General features: G+C 48.6%; 1 protein-coding gene across 2 annotated transcripts in view; it reads right to left on the bottom strand.

The window, feature by feature from the left end:
• Positions 1–18,594, bottom strand: part of SYNDIG1 (synapse differentiation inducing 1) — a 121,812-nt gene extending 103,218 nt beyond the window's left edge. For both annotated transcript variants that reach the window (XM_067532861.1, XM_067532862.1), the window contains exons 1-2: positions 17,978–18,594; positions 2,458–3,021 (exon numbers count right to left, since the gene is read on the bottom strand). In XM_067532861.1, the coding sequence (XP_067388962.1) occupies positions 2,458–2,937 (480 nt within the window). In that variant the 5' untranslated portion in view covers positions 2,938–3,021; positions 17,978–18,594. The remainder of the gene's footprint in view (positions 1–2,457; positions 3,022–17,977) is intronic.
• Between the last annotated feature and the right edge of the window lie 4,247 nt (positions 18,595–22,841).

The following is a 22,841-nucleotide window of genomic DNA, read 5'->3' as shown; positions in this document are numbered from 1 at the left end:
GGGGTGATAATACTTTGCTGTCTCACATGAGGGCTGTGAGGTTACACCCATTATGGATTGTGACGTGCTCAGATGCTGTAGTATTTGGGCGGGGGAAGGGGAAGAGCACGAATAGGTTGATCCAGGGCTGTTGTGTGTCAAGGCTGTGCCCTGCTATTCACTTTCCTTCAGCAGGGCTCAGGGATCTTCCTCCTTGACAGATGCTCTCTGAAGCAGTGCGCTGCGATCGCTATCGGAGCTGGCTTGACACTAAGAATTTAGCTCCCACATGCAGCTGCCAATTCTGCATAGCCAGCCGCACTAACACGGCATTCTTCGGGCTGACAGCCAGCAGCCTACGGCACGTGCCTAGCACTTGGTCTTTGCTAGTGGGATCATACACAGATCTACTTCCCCCAGCTCAGCCCAGGCTCAAGGCGGGTCGAGCGCCTATCACGGCACCTGTGCCCATTCAGCACCGAGACAACAGACCCCAGCAGTGGAGGAGACACCAGTGTAGGGTCCTTCACAAGAACCTTCCCTTTCTGTTTGGGGGAAAGGGATAATTGCTGTGTGTTTGCAGCATTACAGCAGTGCTAGAAGCCTTGCCTGAGATCCGGGCTCCATTGTGCAGGGTGCATACAAAACACATTCTTCCTCTCCTCTCCTTTCTTAGGCACGCAACTGGAGTCCTTGCCGCTCTCTCCTCAGATCGGCACCTCCACAGGCCTTCGAGCATTTCCACTGCCCACCTCTGGAGCTCTCGCTCTATTCTTTTCACGCTGGGGTGCCCAGAACTCTACACAGGATCCCAGGCGAGAGTGTCCCATTTACCGTGCCTGTGTGTCTGCTCAGACCACGTGTGCGGATATAGCAATCTGCCCAGCGCCACCCCTCCATTCGCATTTTCTTTTTTGGTAGAATACCAGTACCTGGAGGCCCCAGCTGAAACTGGGGCTCCGTTGTGCTAGGCGCTGTATGTACGCATAATGTGAGACAGACCTTGCTCTAATTACGGTGCAGAATGCTTCAAGGTCACATTGAGGGTCGGGGCAGCAATGGGAACAGGACACAGGTCTCCTGAGCCTACCACTTATATGCTGCTTCCTACAGTGACAGAAAGGAAAGAGGACCTCTTTACCCAGACCTCTTTACCCACCTCCTTTGAGAGCAGTGTGGGAAAGCCTGGGGCGACTTTCTCCCCGACTCCGGTTTTACAGAGAGCTTTCCAGAAACACGCTCTCCCCCCTTTGCGCACAGTCACACATGACGGACCCAGGCTGCAGCCCATTAGAGTTAGAAAGATCCCCCTCCCCCCCCGACCACAGTAGCCTCATTTAGATTGGGCACCTTTTGAATATTTTGTTGTTAAAAAACCCCCGCAGAACCCCATGAAAGAGGGGAAAAAACATTTAGCATGCACACCAGCCCTCCGCTGAGCCCCACGGCAAACTGTTTCTAGGGGCAGTCTGCAGCTCACTCCGTGCTGTCACTGAAATTCCAGGGGGCCTCAGAAGTCTGGCTGGTTTGGGTTCAACTAACAGGAGGAGCTCTTGGTGCAGGATTTAGGGCCAGATGTGTCAACACCATCATTATGCAATTAAATGCTCACTGTAATTACCTACATCAAAACGCCATGTGTAAGTGCTAGCGTGAAAGGGGACAGCTGCACAATTTGTTCTCCTAAAATCACATCCCCCGTAGCTGAATAGCAAACGCTGCAGGACCGGATTATTTTAGCAAACTCCTCTGACGCACCTAGCTAAGGCAACTTCTCTTTCTGGGTGTTGGTAGCAAATACAGTATTGCAGACACTAAACCAGATGTGAAGGATTCCCCTTTCCCTGCCTTATCAATACAGAAACGGCAAAGAAAAAACAATTTCTGCCTTTTGTTGCATGTCTCTGAGCCAATCAAAGGGTAATTCCAGCCCTGGGAGAAATGGAAGCTTTCTAACTCTTCACATCTCAGCCTTTTTTAATGGAGGAACCCCCTGGCAAGGGAACAACATAAAGGAATATTTACCCTCTTAGGTTTTATTTGGCCCATGGGAGGCTACAGATTTGCCTTCACTCGGACTTAGGTCTTTGTTGGGTTAAGGGCCGAACACACTAATGTCATATGTGGACATGCTTATTAGGGCAGCTACGGGGGGGCCAGATTCTAGCAAGCTGCAAAATGGTCCAGGCCTCAGTCCAGCAAAGTGTGTGCATCCCTCTAAGCAGGTGAGTGTCCCAATTGCAGTGACCAGGTGGAATTCAGGCTCCACAGGAGTCAATGGGAATTTTTCCAGCAGCTTCAATGGGGCCAGGGATTTCACCTGCCGAGTTACCGTCGTGCATGTGCTCAAGTACTTTGCTGGATCGGGGCCACACCAGTGCTTGAAATGAGCATCATACCCCTCCCACATCACCCCAGATAAACCCCTTCCTCCGCTTTCCCTCCCTGTCAGGCTGCCGGTAACACGTAATATCTGACCTCCAGCTCCTGGAAATCCTCCTCTTCCTCCACGTCGTAGGAGAGGGTGTGTATCTTGATGTCGTCACCGGAGAGGTCAATGAACTTGCTGTCAGGGTACTCCAGGCTGTCTTTAGTGGGGGACCGGTCCTCAATGAAGGTGGTCTCGCAGCACTCGGCACTCACGCTCTCCCCCCATGAGCGCAGCACGTTCTCTGAGTAGAGGAGGATGTTGGGGCGGTAGTGGGACTCCACTGTCTGCTGGAGCGCGTTGGGGTCGAGCAGTTGCTGCACAGGGTCATTCCTGCTCTTGCCCGGACAGCTCGGAGAGGAGAGATTCCCCACCATGTGGGGCTGGTACTGCGGGGCTGGGTAAATGGAGACCAGGCCATCTCGGTTCTCCGCCATTAAGTTCCTGGTGTTAATTAAGCCATTCTTTTTCCCAGCTTCAGCGATTTTACTGTGCATTAACACGCTGTTCTGCTCAATGAGACCATCCATATTGTTTTTCCTTCTTCCTCCCACAGGATTATTAGCTGATAATTCGGATATGCTGGTCACACTGGAGTAATGGCTCCCATTTTCCTGAGGAGGGAGGGGAAATAAATACTAACATGAGAAATTAAATATCAAAACCTCCCAAATCTGCATCTACCACCTGATAGCAGGAATTAATGACTAATCTTGCCTGAGAGAACCCCATGCCCAGAGGAACCCCTCTGGCATGCCACAGCTTGCAAGACTGGGGACTTCATAGGCCTGGTCTAATCAATTCCTTTTAAAACCACACTTGAACACAGCAAACAAGAAGGAACACCGAAGCAACTGGCCCATGCCCACCCGGGGCTTATGCTTTGGCCCCGGGGCATGCCGTGCCCAAAGGAGGATTTCAGTTAAGCACGGGCCCTCCGTACTCGCTGCTCAAAAACTCACGCGCATCCACCAAATCCGCCCCTGTAGCGTTAACACAAGAAAAGGACAAAACACAAATCTTGGACTCTGACCTGCCCTGTTCACACAGACAGTGTTGAAGACTCGAAGCCACTATCCATACTTCAGCCATGAGCAAGGCCAGAGAGACACTTTGCCAACGGGGACCCCAGCCCCTCCTAGCCCAGTAAGCTTATCCTGAGCTTCAGGAGTTCAGAACCCCATATGGTCACCACCTCTCAGCGACACCACAGGGTGATTCACATCAGGGACCGAACACTAGAGCCTAGACCTAAAAGCAGCAGCAGACACCACGTGGCTGGGGCTAAAGCACCACAGCCAGCAGACTTGTAAACCTCCTGTATTAAACAACCACTAGAGGGGGACAGAGCCATAACGCAGGGTTTCTTGTTCCTCCCTCTGAAGCCACTGGTGCTGACTGCTGTCAAAGGCAGGACAATGGGCCAGGTAGACCAGTATCGCAAGTCCTGTGGGTCATGTACAACGTGTATCACATACAGCTCAATTCAGGTCATCCCAACCCTCTGGTACAGTCTCCCTTAAGTCCCACATGCATACACCAAGAGATCAGGTTCCAGGAGAAACAGCAGGTACCGTGGTGGTGTGTGGTGTGACAGGGGGATGGGAAAGGCAGGGCGCATGCCCGGCACATCAACCAGAACATTTCATGAAGTGGTCGCATGGCGAGGGCTTTTCACTTTGCTCACATGCAGACCACACAGTGCTTTCACCCCGCTCCCATTGGATGGAAAATTCCTGTCCTGGTGTGCGCTCACCACGCCCCAAAACACTTCAAAATCAAAAAGAAAGGTGAAGTGAAAGCATCCATTGTGCTTGTCCAGACGCGACAGCAACTGGATTCTTGAAGAGCTCTCAGGACCAAGCAGGTATTCATTAGCAGTGGAAATTTCAGCCTTTTGGTCTGAGGAAAACAGACCAAGGGAGGAGGCAGTTTCCCTTCAAACTGTCTGAACTATAGCGCCTGCAAACAAGGGACTACATCTGCTCCAAGGAGCTGATGGGACTCAGTTCTTCCAGAGATTGCCCCAAATCTATAGTATGGTTTTGTGCATTAATATTTCTACTGAGACCTTCCCGTTCGCAGTTATTTTCCCACCCATCTCCAAATTCCTCCCTCATTTAAGGAGGCTGCTGTATATTGATGGAATATGGATTTGGGGATCGGTTTCATCCAGAACTGGCTGCTATTTCACAAAGAGTCTGCCTACACTGCAACTAGACATCCACGGCTGCCCCATGCCGGCTGGATTGAGAGGTTTATTTGCAGGGTAGACACTCCAGCTGCAGGCTGAGTTCTGGGACCCTCCCACCTCACAGGGTCCTAGAGCCCAGGCTCCAACCAGCCTGAAACTGTGTTACTCCAGAATTTGACATTTCTGTGTGGACCCCAGAATTTGACAGAACTGCAGTCAGCAATTTTGAATGTTCAGCCACTGACAGCTGGAAACCCAACATCACACAGCTAGGAATATCTTAGGCCCTAAGAGGCAAGGCTGCATTTTTGCAGCTTTGCTATCAAAATAAAAAATGAAAACAAAACATTGTTTTGAAAATTTAATAAATAGCAACCTTGGTTCTAAGTGCCCCTAACATATTATTGTTGTAACTAAAAATGTTGTAAAATAATAAATAGTTTATTAAATTTTTAAAAAATTGGTAACCCACTAAAAATGACCACAGGTTATGTGCTTTGTTTAAAATTAGCTGTATAAAAATTAAATAAAATAAAAAAATAAATAATGCCTTAAAGTAGTCAAGGGGATCGTTTCTTTGGGTAAGAAGCTGATATCTAAAACTCCCGATCCATTGGAAGAAAAAGGGGGCCCCTAAAAATCTGGCTGGTGATCATTCAAACCACCTGAAACTGTAAATAACTATCTAAAATGTCCTAAACCTATTACGTGTGTGCACTTAAAATCTAATAAATAGTTTTAAATAAAAACATGCTTGCTTGTATCAACCATTTATCAGACAGATGAGCTGTGCCCTATTAATGTATTCTTAACGCTATCTATAAAAACCCCAACAATTAAATTACCACTGCTCTGGGTTCTAAAAATCCCCGGGTAACACCCAGGCATCTCCATCACAATTAAACTGCCTTGCAGCCCAAACCAGCTGGCGCGGGCCAGCCGTGGACATCTAATTGCAGTATAGACATACCCTTAGTGTCAGCGTAACCAATGCTGCACGGATCAACCAGCGGGTTTGAACATGGGACCTAAAGAACTGAAAGCAAAAACACCTGCTGCTAAAGGACTAGTCCCCTACATGGGCACAGTAGTTGCCTCATTAACTTCCTAAGTGACTCAGCTACTAGAAGAGAGCTAATCTGTCTTGTCTAATGGGATTCCAGCAAGACACTAGAAATCAACAGGGTGGTACACTCGGCTAAAAAGCACTTGTTTCTGGCCAAAACGATGCCTTTCTGGGATACCTGTTTGCTTCCAATGCAGCCAATGTGAATTGCTATTTGAAGTACACAGGTATCCAGCAAATCAACAGTGGAGCCCAGCTGATCTCTCCCTCTCCCAGCCTGATTCAAAGCCCAGAAAAATTTATTGACTTCAATGGGCTTTAGACCAGGCTCTCCAAGATAACCCACTCTAATGGGAGGATTTCACTCCTATGTATTGTCTAGAGACAGCGCTGAATTAAATCTCTTTCTAATTAGACGTCTTTGCCCCCTCACTCCATCCCATGTGAGCAAGGGGAGCGGGGAAATCCTGTAATGGAGTGATGATGACAAGCAAAATCCTAGACTTTCATGCTAGTTTCCGCTAAACAATTTATTCCCTTGCCAGACAGTTTCTGAACTTGCACTAGCAGAATTTGCATGAGGGCAGGGTGGGTAAAATTCCACCCTGGTGGGCGCCCAAGAAGTTGTAGACAGGATAAATTTGGCCCTAAATCTGAAGAACCTGCTGAGAAAATGTAAACTAGTTTGCAGATTAATTTAGCTAGGAATTTGGGGTTCAGTTTCACTGAAGGATTAAGTCCCTTTTCAGTACACGTAAGGTGAGACAATATTAGAGGAGTCAGAAAAGGTGCCTCAGCTTTATGATTAAAACTCATTTAAATGAACAACGTCCATCATTCTGCAAAACAAACAATGAATCAATGTAACTCCACTGACGCCATTGCCGTTACACCAGGGTAAATGTGGCATAAGTGAAAGGAGAATCGCTTCCTAAACTCATAAGGAAAGCTGGCAATTTGAGAACAGTGATTACGGCAACCTGCATGGAACTCGGAGGGTGGAGCACAGGTTGCAGGAGTGTGAGGAAAGCACCAGGAAGTCAGTCTGTGTGCACATGGCGGAAGTGCCGGCTGCGGCTGTAGCCTCTCTGTAAAATAGGTCTCTTAATAAAGAGCCAGTTTAGTTTTACAAGCATGACATCATTTTATGTTATTACCCAGCATGCTGTGCATGAAACAGTGATGGCAAATGGCACATTGAAGATCTACCTGGAAGTTCATTCTCACTGAGCTTCCAGACAATAAACATGTCTCCTAGTCAGTTTCCAATGTGTCTTTAAGAGATCAGCGTGTCCGTTTCATTCACCTCATGCAAAAACCCCTCAAACACTATAGTAAAGGGACACGATCAGCTTGAGATAGTCCTAAAATCGAACCTATCTTCAATATTTGATATTCTGGTTGGCACTGGGGTCTACTGATTTGACTGGGAGTGAAGAAATCTGAGCTCTAATCACACTTTTGTCACTGATTCTGTATGACCTTAGCCAACTCATTAAATCTTCACCATCTGTAAAATGGGGGATAATATTTATCCAATGAGGTAAAGTGCTTGGAGAGCCTCAAATGAAAGGTATTATGTAAGTGCAAAATATTACCATTAGCATTGTACTATCATAGACCAAGAGTGCATGACTGACCTCCGGGCTCTAGGGTGGGGGTATTGTACAAACATATAAGAAGCAGTCCCTGTTCAAAGACATTCCGGTGTGTGCATAGTACAAAAGAAGTGTTATGACTCCCATTTAACAGAGGGGAAACTGAGGCAGAGAGAGACAAAGGTCTGGATCCTCAAATGTATTTAGGCATCCAACTTCCACTGAAATCAGTAGAAGTTAGGAGCATAAATACCTTAAGGATCTGAGCCTAAGTGACTTGCCCAAGGTCACAGAAGAAATCTGTGGCAGAACCATGAACTGAACTGATGGCCCCAAGTCCCAATGCCATCACCACAGGACCATCCTTCTCTAGGTCACTTACAACCTGGAGCAAAGCAGACTTCCAAGATCAGCACTAGGCTTGTAGCTGTCGGGGCTGAAATCTTCACCCCACTGAAACGACTGGGAGTTTTGCCACTGATTTCAGAGGGAGCCAGATTTCACCCCAGTTCTTTAACTGCTTGAGAACTACCCCTGTGGTGCATCTGCGCTGCAGCTGGGAGCCTGCGTCCCAGCTTGCGCAGATGAGCACGCACACTGGACAGAGCAACATGCAGCAGCGGCCTGAGTACAAACCTGCCGGAGTCCCTGTGAGGATCTGCATGTCTGGAACCCGGTGCTGCAGGCTCACAGGCGGCCACCATGTCTGCACCCCCACTCCAGAGCTCTGACGGAGCAGGGAGGGTCAGGCTCTCCCAGATGTCCCACCCACAGAGGACTTGCTTGGTGGTGCCTGCTGAGTTCCCCCATTGGCTCAGCCATGCTATTTAAGGCCTAGGGAAACACCTAGAGACAGTCCCTGGCTTGCAGTTGCAAACAGACTCTGGTGTGTTTTGATGCTTCATCAGCCTCCCGGCCCCAGGTTCCACGTGCTCCACTGCTGGCCTCTCTACCTCCCTCTGCTCCACTCCCCCCATCTCAGTTCACCCACGTGGCTTCTGTCTGCTACAACCTGACCCTTTGGCATGAAACCTGCACAGACCGTGGCTTCCAGCCTTGCCCCCTGCCCCGCAGCTGGGACCCTGAGCCCACCTCGCTGTGCACACGGGTGACTAGCCAAACACTGCCAGTGCAACCCCAGCTACGCTGCAATTTTTGGCACACTCGCTGTGCTGAAGCTAGCACATCTCTCCCCCCACCCAAGCTGGGAGGCACGCTTCCAGCTGCAGGGTAGAGCTGCCCTTCTGGCATTTGTCCGCCCGGAAGGAATGCCCACGGGGAGCTCCACAACTGTGGCATCATTTGGGATAAAAGTTGTACGGCAGACAGTGCCCAAAAATAACGCACAGGTGCAGCAGCTCTTGCGCCGGTGACCTGAGCGGCTGCTGCAGTGTGGCGTGTTCAGGACTCAGACATCTGGGAGGTCGCACCGCCCGACAAACAAAGTATTGTCTGTGTCAAGTAGCACTTGGGGAAATGCAGTTTCAAACCAGCCTCGTCTCTGCCTTCAAGTTCAGCTGTCAGATTCCCTGCCTGCTTTCTGTAGGTCTAATAAGGTCCAGATAATGCTCAGCTCCAGGAGCCGGAGTCTCATCCAGGGTTGTTATTTGCAACAGCATAAGTGGGAGTAAAACGCTTGCCATCTCATCTGACAGTGCTTTAAACCCACTTAGGATTTGCTCCATGCAGCTGTGAACTGGGATGTAAAGCGGTGGAGAACTGGGACCCTTATGGCCTTTTCAGGGTCAGACATTATCCTCGGGAAAGCATCGGGGCTAATCCTGCCTCCCCTTCCACAGGGGCAGAGGGGCTCAGGATGGCTCAGAGCCGTGGGATTGGAGAAAATGGACGTGTGCCAAGCGGCCTAGATTTCCAAAAGTGACCAGTGATTCTGAGGCCCCAACTCGAGACACCTTAGCGAGACCTGAGAGTCCCAGGCAGGGGGCTCAGAACTTTCTGAAAACTGGACCCAGTGTCTCAAGTTGGCCACCCCACAACTGAGACAGCCAAAAGTCACTTGTCCCTTTTGGAAATTGAGGCCATTTTCCCACTTCTTCTCCCATCCTGGGGGACAGAAGTGGGGGAGGGGACACAGAGGAAAATTTTCCTAAGGGCCAGATTTTTAAAGGCATTTAGGCACCCATCTCCCCTTGAGTCCATATGAAATATGGACCTATGTGACTTAGGAGCCAGGAGACATTTTCAAAAGTGACTCAGGCACTTCAGAACCTACACCTCATTGAAAGCCCGTGGGATTCGGCTCTGAGTGCCTACATCTTTTGAATATGGGATTAGACTCCTTGGTCACTTAGGGGATTTTGGGCGGGGGGGGGGGCAGGAAGGCCACCAACGGCCACTCTAATTGTTACGGTGACCATGGAGGGCATGTCCACGGCATGGCACAGCACGGCAATGGTGCTGCAGCACTGTAGGAAGTATCGACATTACATCGATGGAAGGGGTTTTTCCATCCATGTCATTAATTCACCTCTCAGAGACGGTAGCTTGGTCAACAGAAGAATCCTGCCATCACCCCAGCCATGCCTACCCGATGTCTACCCCACGGGTTGGGTAGATCTAAGTAGGTGTGAAATTTTTCACAGCCCTGACTGACGTACCCGTTTCAATGTAGACCTGGGGCTAAGCTCAGTCTCCTGCTAGGAAGGCTTCTGAAAAGTGCCACACCAGAAGTTCCAGACCACGCAGGTGAAGTAACACGTACACTTCTTACAGCGCCACACAGAAGGGTGCCTCGCCATGCAGAAGGGCTCTACGCTCCAAAGGTATCACCGACACCAGTGAGGCCCATCCTTCACCCCTTTGACTGACTGCTCAGTTCTGTTGCTCAGCACACTTCTCCCCTTTCTCTGATCCCTACCCCAGACACAGTGTGGGTCTCTTAGCCCCACCCACCTGGCCACCCCCCACTCTGCCTGGGCCTGGCATTACGCAGACTCCCAGGCTGCCCCAACATCCTATCTGCCAGGCAGGCAACCTGAGAGTGGGGGGCAGAACACACTGGCTCCATTGATGTCAATGGTTCAACTCCCATTGACTGCCACAGGGCTAGGATTTCGCCACTGCTGCTTTCACTTGACCAGGTCGCACCGCTAGGGCCCCTTGCTTCACTGGTTGGGGTGGGAAGGCAAGGCAGGGAAATGCTACAGCTTTCCCCATGCCACCTTCTCCTGCAGCTCTGGGCTGCCCCCCTCCTGCCTTTCCATCCAGATACTTCTACTCCTAGCAAACCCCACATAGATCACCCCCAGGCAACCCCAAAGAGACCAACCTGTCCCCCAATGATTTGGGGAGGGGGTTTTGGAGCTGTTCGTGTGCGATACAGCCTGTGAACTCCAGGCGGGGAGAATGAAGTTTTCTAGAGAGTCACAAACTAATGTCAGCCCACCCAGCTGTCTGGTGGCATTGCTACAGAGACACAAAACTGATCATAGCTAGGACTGTGCCAAGCAAGGTCCAGCACCCAGAAATCTATGCCTAATTGCAAAATACTGGATTCAGCAATATGCTGCAGATTTCATTATCTTCCTCATTTTAATTCCACAGACATGTCCCCACCTCCCTCAAGTACACCAGCCAAAGAGCAAAACCTTTCCCCAATACCCAGCAGGTCAAAAGGTGATGGCTGTAGTGTTATATGGGCCATAGACAAAACCGCAGGGTTTTAGGTTTTTAGTTGCAATTGATTGTGCATTTGTTTGTTTTTCAGTGAATTACAAAAACCTCCCGCCAAATGGTATTTTGGTTCTTTCATCCTACAGAACCTACAACATCGTGTACAGAAGGGCCTTTTGCTTAAGAAAAATGATAGCCACGGTGTGAATCCATATGTTTTTCATTATAAAGTCGACTGTTTAAAGAAAAGAAAAACCTCCCCCGCTTGGATTTTACTCATTTTAATAAACAGGACTCATTAAAAGAGGTTTTGTTTACAATGAACATTGCTATTACATCTGTGGAAATTCCTTGTGACCTACTAAGTAATCAGCACGGAGTTTCAGAAGCCATTATAACTAATGCAAACAGCAGTGATTTCACACACACACACACACACACACACACACACACACTCACGAAAAAAAAAACTGGGTTCAGCTAACTAAGTTCCTGGAGGATAGTTCCATCAATGGCTATTCACCAAGATGGTCAGGGATGTAACCCCATGCTTGGACCCAGAGTAACTCCACTGACTTTATTCTATTCTAGTCCGAGTTTATAATGCACTATCCCTGTGGTATCGAAGCAGCTTAAAGGGGAGGCAGTGTAGCTCAGTGGCTAGTGCACTGGATGAAAGGAAGTTAAAGAAGTCTGGGTTGGATGAATGGACTATAAAATGGATCAAGAACAGGCTAGATCATCGGGCTCAACGGGTAGTGATCAATGTCTAGTTGGCAGCCGGTCACAAGCGGAGTGCCCCAGGGGTCAGTCCTCGGTCGGTTTTGTTCAACATCTTCATTAATGATCTGGAGGATGGGGTGGATTGCACCCACAGCAAGTTTGCAGATGACACTAAGCTGGGGGGAGTGGTAGATATCCTGGAAGGTAGGGATAGGATACAGAGTGACCTGGACAACTTGGAGCATTGGGCCAAAAGAAATCGGATGAGGTTCAACAAGGACAAGTGCAAAGTCCTGCACTTAGGATGAAAGAATCCCATGCACAGCTACAGACTGGGGACCGACTGGCTAGGCAGCAGTTCTGCAGAAAAAGACCTGGGGGTAACAGTGGATAAGAAGCTGGATATGTGTCAGCAGTGTGCCCTGGTTGTCAAGAAGGCTAATAGCATATTGGGCTGCATTAGTAGGAGCATTGCCAGCAGATCGACGGAAGTGATTATTCCCCTCTATTCAGCACCGGTGAGGCCACATTTGGAGTATTGTGTCCAATTTTGGGCCCCCCCCCCCACTACAGGAAGGATGTGGACAAATTGGAACGAGTCCAGCAGAGGGCAAGAAAAATGATTAGGGGGCTGGAGAACATGATTTATGAGGAGAGACTGAGGGAACTAGACTTGTTTAGTGTGCAGAAGAGAAGAATGAGGGGGGATTTGATAGCAGCCTTTAACTACCTGAAAGGGGGTTCCAGGGAGGATGGAGCTAGGCTGTTCTCAGTGGTAGTAGATGACAGAACAAGGAGCAACGGTCTCAAGTTGCAGTGGGGAAGGTCTAGGTTGGATATTAGGAAAAAGTTTTTCCCTAGGAGGGTGGTGAATCACTGGAATGGGTTACCTAGGGAGGTGGTGGAATCTCCATCTCTAGAGGTTTTTAAGCTGCGGCTTGACAAATCCCTGGTTTAGCTGATTTAGCCCTGATGATTTAGCTGAGGTTAATCCTGCTTTGAGCAGGGTGTTGGACTAAATGACCTCCTGAGGTCCCTTCCAACTCTAATTTGCTATGATTCTATGATCTCTAATATTCTATTATTTTATGAGGATTCAGGAGACATGGCTCCTATTCCTGGTTCTGCCACTAGCCTGCTGAGTGATTGTGGGCAACTTTGCATCACTGTCCCGTGCCTCAGTTTCCCCCTCCATAAAAGGGGCGTAATGATACTGACCTCCTTTGTAAAGCACTTCAAGATCTACTGATGAAAACTGCTCTGTAAGAGCCAGAAATTATTAGTAATGGAATTAACCTGCATTTGTATTGTTCCACTGGAGATGGACTTCCCCTCAGATCTTGAGAGGTGTGTGTATTACCAGGGCTTCCTGCCTGCCTGCCTATTATTATGGGGTGTGTTACAATAGCACTGAAAGGTGCCCTCTGAGATCACAGCCCACAGTGCTACAGTCTCTACAGACACAGAGGAAAAATGGGTCTCTGCACCAGATACCTTACAGTGTAAACAAAGAAGACAAAGAAAGGATGGGAGAAAAGAATTGTTATTAACAGCTATCTTGCCGATGGGGAAATGAGGCAGAGAGAGATTAAGGCCCAGATATTTGGAGGCCTAAGACCCAGTGACAGTAATGGAAGTTAGGCCTACATGCCATCAAGGATCTCCATCTAGGTACCTTCTAGAAGAAGGGGGTGGTGAAACTTAGAATTGAAACCAGGCCTACTGGCTCTCCAGCCAATACCTAAATCACAAGACCATCCTGCCTCCCTGATGTAAATGGTATCAGGGGTCCTTGTTCACCACCTGCTAGTCGCCGTCAGTTTGCAACCTGAATAGGCATCGGGGTAAAGCAGATCCTAGCAGAGACGATAACCAACATCACAATGTGCCAGCAGTCTGATTTTTCTCCCCAGAGGCGGTCGGGGCTGTGCCCCATGGTACAAAATCAGCTGTGATCTGGCACAGTCTGTTTAATCAGAATAAACCCCGAACAGCGAGGACCTCACTCCCAGAGAATCCCACTTGTGGGAGCCACTCGACTAGAACATTTTGGTTTATCAACAAGGCATTTAAGGGAATGATGCAGGATCAGACACCCCCAAGCAAGTTCCTGGCTTGCTTCAGAGATAATATATACAGCAGGTCAACCGCAAGACAAGGAAAGAGGCCAATTTAATAGGCAAGGTGCTTTTCCACCTCTTCTCCCGTTTAATCTGGAGATCTGAGGGTGCCTGGGAAGATAGCTGCCATTGCTGCAATAGCTGGCCCTACGCCCTCAGCAGGACTGCTGGGCTCAGTCTCCTGAACTCGTTCCACCAGGAGTCTCAAATTTGACATCAGTTTTTCAATTACATTTTCAGGAGTAGCCTACAGAGGCCAATCCACTGTCATTTGTAACAGAGGAGGCCCACCGAGCTGTCCAAGGTTTGCAGGAACTGGATTGGGACCAAGGAGACCTGGATTCTATTCATGTCCCTGCCATTCACCTGCTCTGTGACTGTGAGCCAGTTATTTCTCACCTCTGAGCCTCAGTTTCCCCTCCCACCCCCCGGTTTCTGTCTCGTCTATTTTGACTGCAAGCTGTTCAGCATGAGGACTGCATATGGACAGAGCTCAGCACAATGAGCCCTGATCTCAGCTGGGGCCTCTGGGTTCTACCGTCACCCACACAGCAGTTAAGGACAGCACAGAGCAGAGAATGGGAAGCAACAACGGGGAAATAGAGAGAGAGTTCAGAATTAATGCTCCCTCACGAGCAAAATACAAGTGAATGAACTGACTTTGCCTTGGAAACAATTCCCCGGTACTGTAACATAGCGAATACCAGTCTATCAGCAGCAGGACGATTAGATTAAGCTGACACAGTCAGGGCAATAAAACAAAGCTTGTTTCATCAGGTTTTAAAGCAATTACCAAGCCAGAAACAGTGGTGCCAAGGCATCATACAAGAGTGACTTAAGTGGGGCTGGGCTGTAACAAGTCAGACCGGACAAGAGGACAGTCAGCAAAGAGCATGGGACACAGATGGAATAAACCAAAGTCAGGCTGAGTGTGGCTTGGGCACGATATGTAAGCCACGGGTAAATGTATTTAGGGTCTGATCCAAAGCCCACTGAAATCAATGAGAGGCTTTCCATGGAAAGGGATGGAAGCATGGCAGTAGAGAGGGGTTAGTAGCCCTGCAGACCCACTCCCACCTGGCCTGACTCCTGAGAGAACTCTGGATGGCAATGGAGCGTCACCCATGAGCCCCAATCCAGCAAGGTGAGTAAACAGATGCATAGCTTTAAGCTTTCCTAAACTTTGCTGGGTTAGGGCCATGGGGAAATCATGGATAGGACTGGCAGGAGTAGAGCGCACATCGTCCTCTTCCTGCAAACCAGTGAAAAATCCACTGGAAAGCGAGACTATCTTGGGGCTGCATCAGCTTTTGGGTGCAGGGTGCAACCCCCCTTTGGAGGAGTGCAGGGGGCACCTGCAAGCAGAGGAAGCCCTGTCAGCATAGCTACGCTGCAGGCCCTGGCCACAGCTAGATCCCCTATGATCTCTGCAGGCCTCGAGAATAACCCCCTGCTTTTTCCATGGGCCAGGCAAGCAGCAGCCACCAGCCAACCAACCAACCAATCTAGTGGAAATCACACAAGGAACCACTGGACTTTCCAGCTGCTATGCAGGTTTTTTTGGGAAGAGGAAAAAACAAGACCGGAGCTCCAGTTCAGCAAAGCTTAAATTCCCCTGACTTCAAGTTAAGCACACACTTAAATGCTTTGCTGAATCGGGACTTAAAAATAAAGATATTTTGCAGCTAGGTGTGGGAGGAGAATTGGGACCTTTACAAAGGCTAATTGATAGATACATACACAATAGAGACAATGATATGTCTGTATAAAAATATCCTACCTACTGCATCGCTATTTTGAAATGCGGTCTTGGCAGGTGCAATGAAAACATCAGTGCCTTCTTACCAGAACCCATCACACTTCTCTGACGACACTGAGCAGGCTTTAAGTCAAGTCTTTCTGGCCAGACCCTTAGCATCACCCCATCTAAATCACTAGAGCTACATTGGCTTTTTGTTTTATTACCTAACAGACTGGAACAGCTCTAAGGTCCTATAGTGTTAATCGTGGTTAGGAAAGTTTGGTCAAAGAATGAATTATTTATTGTGTGTGTCAGGACACATAAGCGTATACACAGACTTACTACATTCTGGTTGAACCAAAGTTATTAGTTATTTCTAATATTAAAACCTTCGCAGTGTTTTCATTTGCTCCCCCCCAGCACAATGCAAATCATGGCTTGCAAAATTTCAGTTTCAGAACAAATACAATAAGGCTGCGCACAAGAATTCCGAAGTCACCAAACCTAATTGGTTTTGCAGTCTTAATTTAATAGCAGACCAAGCAGTTTTTAATGCTGTCCTGCACTGAGACATTTATGGCTGAGTTATAAATGCCTGCGGATAGGAATTTATAATGGAGAGAAAGATAAGCATATCAGGGCACTAGTGGGCATTGCTATAATATGCTACACCTTCTAATACCATCCTAAGAAGCCAAAACATTTGGAATACTGAAAGCAGAATTAATTAGGTTAAATGGAATAAGTGGCTGATGTACAGTGCAACTGCATTATCTCTGCATTTGTAGAACTAAGAGCTTTAGTTATGTGTGTGATTTATTAAGTGTGGTGATGGTAGTGGAATGCAATGTTCTTTTCTTAGATTAAATTTATTACAAATGCATTTATCTTTCATAAACACTCACATGAGCTGTAGTTACAAAATTGTCACTAAAATGTCACCTTGACCAGTAAAATGAGAACTAATTTTTTCTGTGGGTCAGCCTAGCTTCAAACTAATATGAGGAGGCTCCGAATGCCGATAGTGTTAGGAAGACAACTCATTAACAATAATCAACAACTAACTTCAATACAGGAATGTGTACAAGTGTATTCTTTACTCTGACTGCAGTTTACAGTCCACAATAATCCCCTTGGAAATACCAGTTAGCAGATCTTCAGGGTTTTAATAATATTAAAGCATTTTTAATTGTTGTTAATGCCCAGTTTCAAAGGGGTTGGTAGCTCATTATTTTTTAATTTAATGTTTAATCCCCTTCAAGAAAGTTTAGATTTTTAATAGGTTCTTTCTGGTCTCTCATTTCCTTACCTATCCTTAGTTGTTTATCATCATTTGTCTTTCATTCTTATGACTCAGAGCCCAAGAGATTTTTTTCTAAAGCTACTGTCTCATGTCACTAGATAATTCAGCAATTCTTTCTATTTAAAAAAAATACAACGAATATATCTTTGCACACCTCACTGCTACAGTTTTTGCTGCAAACAAATTGTGCTTTGCAGATGACGCCGTATAAACTATACCTAGAAATCCAAGTTCTATCTTCTGACAACACTTCAGTTTCTTGTTTACAACAGCTGGTACTCCTGGAATGTCTTGCACAGAAAAATCTTATAGCATTTTGCAGATTGTCATTAATTTAGTTTCTCAGGACCCATGTGAGGCATTTGGGCAGGAAACTGACGAGCAAAAGGATAAGAGATTTGCCCTAGGCAGCTCACACAGCAATCAGTGGCAGAGCCGGGCACAAGGGAGACCCAGATTTCCTGACTCCAAGTCGCTTGCTTTACCGACCAGATTCCCTCCCACAAAGGAATCAGTTCCTACCTGTAAGCTAAAGGAACAAGTCTCTCAAAATGAGTCTGCTTGGACAGTCACTCGGATACAACAATCAAGCCCTGCGCCACCTTCCCCTTCATCATGCCACCTCCTTGACACTTAGTCCTATACGGTGCAATGACAGCTACCGCGCTTCTCCTTTCCTCGCCTACCGCAGTAGGGCGCGTTTCCCCATCCAGGCTGGAATGGAGCAGCCCGGAGTACCCAGCCGGCAGGACGCTCTGCCCCACTCCGCGGCATTGCAATCGCCCCCGCGGGGGGCGGCCCTGACTCTTCGCCTTGGCCAAGAGCAAAGTCCCGCTCGATGTTTAGCGCCGTAGGCGGCTGGGTCGGGTCAGGCCAGGACCCCCGCTTCTTCCAGCGCGTTCCTGGCACAGCGGGGCAAGCTCCCCTCGGTCACACGCGCCCTTTCCTCGCCCCTCCTGCAACCGGAGTCCTGGGGAGGGGGTCGGTGCAAAGACCTGGGGGCCAGGGCGCGAGGGCCCTGCTGCGCCCCAGGGGAGGAACCGGGACCTCTCGGCTCGCCGCATCAGCCACCGCAGCGCCCGGCCGGGGAGAGGGGCAGAGGTTGGGGCGCCCGACCTCCCTCCAGCCCCCGGCCCGGCCCCGGCGGCTCCCAGCTCCCCTGGGCGCACCTGGCCCCGCCGGCACCGCTCACCTGGCGCCCTGGCTCCGGCTCCGCACACGCCGCGCTCCAGCCGCCCGGCTTCCCGCGGCCGCATCCCCGCCCCGGAGAGGCTGGCCCGGCGACGGGTTGCAGGGGCGCGGGGCAGAGCCGGCGGCGGCTGGCCGGGGAAAGCGGCGGAGACGGGACTGGGAGGGAAAGAGCCGCACAGCAGCCGCGGCTTGGCCCGGCTCGGCTCCGTCTCCCTCCTGGTCCTAAAGGCAGCCCGGCCCGACCCGCACCTCGCCCGCCTGCCGCGCCGGCCCAGCAGCGGCCCCGGGACAGGTGAGGCCGCGTGGGAAGAGGAGGAGGAGGAGGAAGGGGCCACCGAGCCAGGAGATGCCGCTCGCTCCTTTTCCTACCGGCTCTTCCTTCCTTCCTATCCTGCCCACGCCGCTGCCCCAGGGGGCGGCTCCATTCCGCCCTCCACGCACGGCAGCCGGCCGGGGGCTGATGCACAGGATTTCCCTTCGTCCCCCGGGAACGGCGGGCAGCAAAGGGCACCCGCCACCAGCCGGGCTTAATTGTATTCCCCCCTCCCCCGGTCTCCTTTTGTAAGCAAGCGCTTGCGGCAGCCCGGTGCTCTCGGCGCGGGGCGGGGGGAGTCGATCTGGAACCAGCGGCGTGGAAGAAGCTGGTGTGTGTCCCAAACAGCCCTGCCTGGGAGCGGGAGAAGAGCTGTGTGTGGGCTCCAAAGCTGCTCTCCTCCGGCTCCAGCAACAGCAGGGGCCCAGTCAAAGATATGACCTCACCGGCCTTGGCCGGCTAATGTCCTGGCACCAGCCACCCTGCATAGCCTTTTAGTCAAACCCCTGCATGAGGCTGGTGGTTAGTTTCACACCACAGTGGTGCTGGAAAGCTCATCTGTAGGGCTAGCTACCCTGGCTGCTTTTAAAGGTGGACCTGCTTATTTTAAACTATAGCAAGGCCTGGATTGTCCTTGTGTACAGGGAAAGGGACTCTAGTGCTCCAGCCACTATGTGAGACAACAGGATTGTGATTTCACTCAGGGTCCCAGACTGATCCGGAGTCCATTGAATGAGCCCTGTTAGCTTCCACAGCTTGGGCTTATGCCCAGACACTGGTGTAAATCAGACTAAAGTCTACTGAAGTGAAGTCATTTGAGTTACACCAATGTAAAACCAGTGTGAGATCAGAATCGGTATGAAAGACCGCTCCACAATCTGGCAACATACATTCTTCTAGATTATGGACTAGCCAGAAGCCCCATTGCTTGAGGCCTGAACATAGCAGTAGATATATACTATGGAGCGCTATCCTTCACTGGCAGCTGGATAACGGGAACAATCCTTCATGGAAGAACTATGGTTCAACAGGTTTGCATTGCTACTTTCTAGGACTCCTTATTCTGTAAAGTCTTTGGAGCAGGGACCATCTCTGTTCTGTTTGTACAGGGCTGGACACAATGGTGTCCTGAGCTCTCCATGGGGCTCCTACACAGCATGGAAATACAAACAAATTAAAATGATAGCAGGGTTCATTGATTCCGTTGCATGTCATTTTCCGCCATCGGCAGCATTGCTAGACGAGCCACTTGGGCAAAGCTTCTGTCACCCTTCTGGAGGCTTCAACTTTTGTTGCTTAAATTTCAAGCACAGGGTCCTACCCCTTGTGTGTATTTCATTTCTTTATTTGCTCTTTGTTTTCTTTTATCAACACAATTGTCAGTTGTCCCATCTGCAGATCTCCTCCACAATATGATATTCAGCTGCGTAGCACCTCTGTGGCTCCACACGTATTCTGTGTCTTGGAAATCTTTAATGAGGATCATGATGGATTTTCTCTTTGTGCTTACACTTTCATCATTAGTCATACTTGCAAAAGCACTAGTGGCAAATAATTAATGAAAGATCACTGAATATTTAAATTATATTTGAAATCTCCTGTGCATGCCTTGGAAATTAAACCACTCTGGTCACATTTTTCTTTCTCCATTTATACAAACTTTTCTAATTTGATTGTGCAGTTGCAATGTGAAATGTGAAAAAGCTGTAGAAATAACTGAATTGCACCCTGATCAAAAATGGAATTTCTGTCCCATCTGAAATTCTGATATTTTGACATTTATTTTCATCCCAAATCAGGACAAAAAGTTTAAATGTTGAAATCTGTGCTGCAATGAAAAGCTCAGGAAAAAAAATCTATTGAGAAGTATCAAAATATTTTGTTTTGATGTTTTTAATCAAAACATTTTGATGTTCACACATTGATGCATTTCATTTTGATTTATTTTCCCCAACAGAGAATTCAGCTACAATCAGTCTTTTCCCTTGGAAAATTTGTGTTTTAATAAAGCCCCATTTTTCTGAAGGGTAAAAAAAATGTTTAATTGAAAACTTTTCTTTTTATTTCTTGGCTGACATCGGGGCTTGAAAAATCCACTTGCCCATAATGGCCTCAGCTGGAGTATTGTGTCCAGATCTAGGCACCACATTTCAGGAAAGATGTGCACAAATTGGAGAAAATTATTAAAGGTCTAGAAAACATGACCTATGTGGAAAGATTGAAAAAATTGGGTTGGTTTAGTGTGGAGATGAGAAGACTGAGGGGAGACATGATAACAATTTTCAAATACATAAAAAGGTTGTTACAAGGAAGAGGGTGAAATATTGTTCTTGTTAACCTCTGAGGATAGGACAAGAAGCAATAGTCTTAAATTGCAGGAAAGGAGGTTTAGGTTGGACATTAGGAAAGACTTCCTAGCTGTCAGGGTAAGCACTGGAAATAATTGCCTCAGGAGGTTATGGAATCTCCATCATTGAAGGTTTTTAAGAACAGGTTGGACAAACACCTGTCAGGAATGGTCTAGTTACTACATAACTACATAGTTGTTATGTAGTCCTGCCCTGAGTGCAGGGGATTGGACTGGATGACCTCTCAAGGTCCCTTCCAGTCATCCTACATTTCTGATTCTGTAATGAGTAGGATACTTTCCTGGACATATATCATCCACTTCTGCAGAATCTCTGTGAGCATGTAAAAAAAAATCCCAGTCCTGCTAGTTGTGAAAAAAATCCCCTTGCAGACATGCCAGCATAAACCAGTACAGTAACTCCTTCCCGAGTCTGCAGAGAGCCGCCCTGCAGAGAGGAAGGCTAGTCCAATGATTAGGGCACCAGCCTGGAACCTGTCTTCCATTCCTGGCTCTGCCACGGGCTTCCTCTATGGCTTTGGGCAAGACCTGCCGCCTCCGTGCATCAGTTCCCCTCTGTGCAATGGAGACAGTAACATGAGGCTGCCAGGAGGATGAAGCCCCTAATGATGGAGAGGTGCTCAGCTATCACGGTGATGGGGGGCAGAGAAGTACCATACCTGGAAAGAGCATCCCGCTGCCACCACTCTCAGGGTGGGTGTGGCCCAGAGGGTCAGTGCAGGCCACTGCTTGGAGGAGGCACTGGCAGAAGAGTTCTGCATGGGGGCGGGTGGAGAGAACTCTCTGCTGAGAGTGGCCCCATGAGGGGAGGATTCCTGTCTTGGGGGGAGGGGGGGACAGTGTGAATCAGCATTGTGCAGGGGTTCTCCAGTATTCATTGATGGGGATGGGGGGGAGACAGCAGCATTCATAGATGTATTTACTCTGTTTTGTGGAGGATGAGCAGCCAGCCTCCACTGATTTCTGGGTCTTGAGGGGCAGCATTATTTGATTTAACTAGCACTTGAGGAGAGAGCGTGCAACAGGAACTGAGGTCCAGAGTTCAGACAGCAAGACAGCATGATCTCTGGACCTAAGCAAAGGGCGTGGAGGGGGACCAGGCCCCCAGGAGAGCTGGCAGACAGGGGTGGGACTCAGGAGGAGGTATGGCCCCAGGGCTGGCAGAAAAGCTTAGTTCCTGAGCCAGTGGATTCTGGGTACAGCTGGGATTCCCAGCTCTGATTAATGTACCCCAGCTTGGGGGCCCGGTCCCACTTGTGCAGAGCTCTGCAAACTGATGTGCTGCTGTCTCAATTCTTAAAGACACAGCCTTTGATTCAGCTGAACAACTTAGCCAGTGGTTTCCTTTGGGCTGTTCTCAGCAGACACTTCTGACTGTTAAACACACCACCACAAGGCACTGGTTAAAACATTCCTGAATGTTATTTTGAACTTCAGCCCTACTGATTGATTGAATGCATAAAATACTCCTGAGAAAACCTGGGAGTACAAAACAAGGGTATTCTCAGATATCTTAATATCTTCAAAGCCAGTTTGGAATATGTTCCCGTGGCAGCAGCTGTGCCACTTTTCTATCATAATTTGCATCTACTGCAAGGCTATTTACAATCAGAGATTTTATTACTATCAGAGATAAAAGACACGAATCAAGGAAATTAAAATGGAGTGGGAAAGGAAATAATAAAATAGGGATCTAAGCCATAGGTTAGATGGAAAATACAACACTATAATGAACTGGCTAGTGTGCATGTCTCCTGCTACCTACTCTCTGCTGCATCAAACTACATTCGCTCAGCAACTTGTCATGGGCCCCATTCTCCTAATAGCTAGAGATAAGCCTTCGTTAGCACAGGTGGTGGAAGCTGGGTGTTTGGAAAAGGAGAAGCTGAGTTCTGATCCTGTGAAGCAGGGTGAGCATCTTGTACAGCAGAATAACAACCCTGATGTCTTAGTTGGCAACAGGTGTCTTAGAGCAGGCCATTATAAAAAACAACAACTTTGTGCATGCTGGTGAAAAAGAGCAATGCAGCATTCAAAATGCCAGAGTGGAATAAACCCATAGTCTGCCTCCGACAGGGGCAGCACCAGCTGCTTCAGTAAGCAGTGATGGGATAACCTGCCCTCAGAGAAAATTCCCTCCTGACTCCTGTTAGTTAGATGTTTTTCTTAAACCCTGAAGCATGA

The sequence above is a fragment of the Emydura macquarii genome, unplaced genomic scaffold (assembly GCF_026122565.2).
Source record: "Emydura macquarii macquarii isolate MOO-44397 ecotype Brisbane River unplaced genomic scaffold, CSIRO-AGI_Emac_v2 contig_3305, whole genome shotgun sequence".
Lineage (NCBI taxonomy): Eukaryota > Metazoa > Chordata > Testudines > Chelidae > Emydura > Emydura macquarii.
Note: the sequence above shows the minus strand (reverse complement) of the source record. Positions and strands in the feature narration are given on the sequence as shown.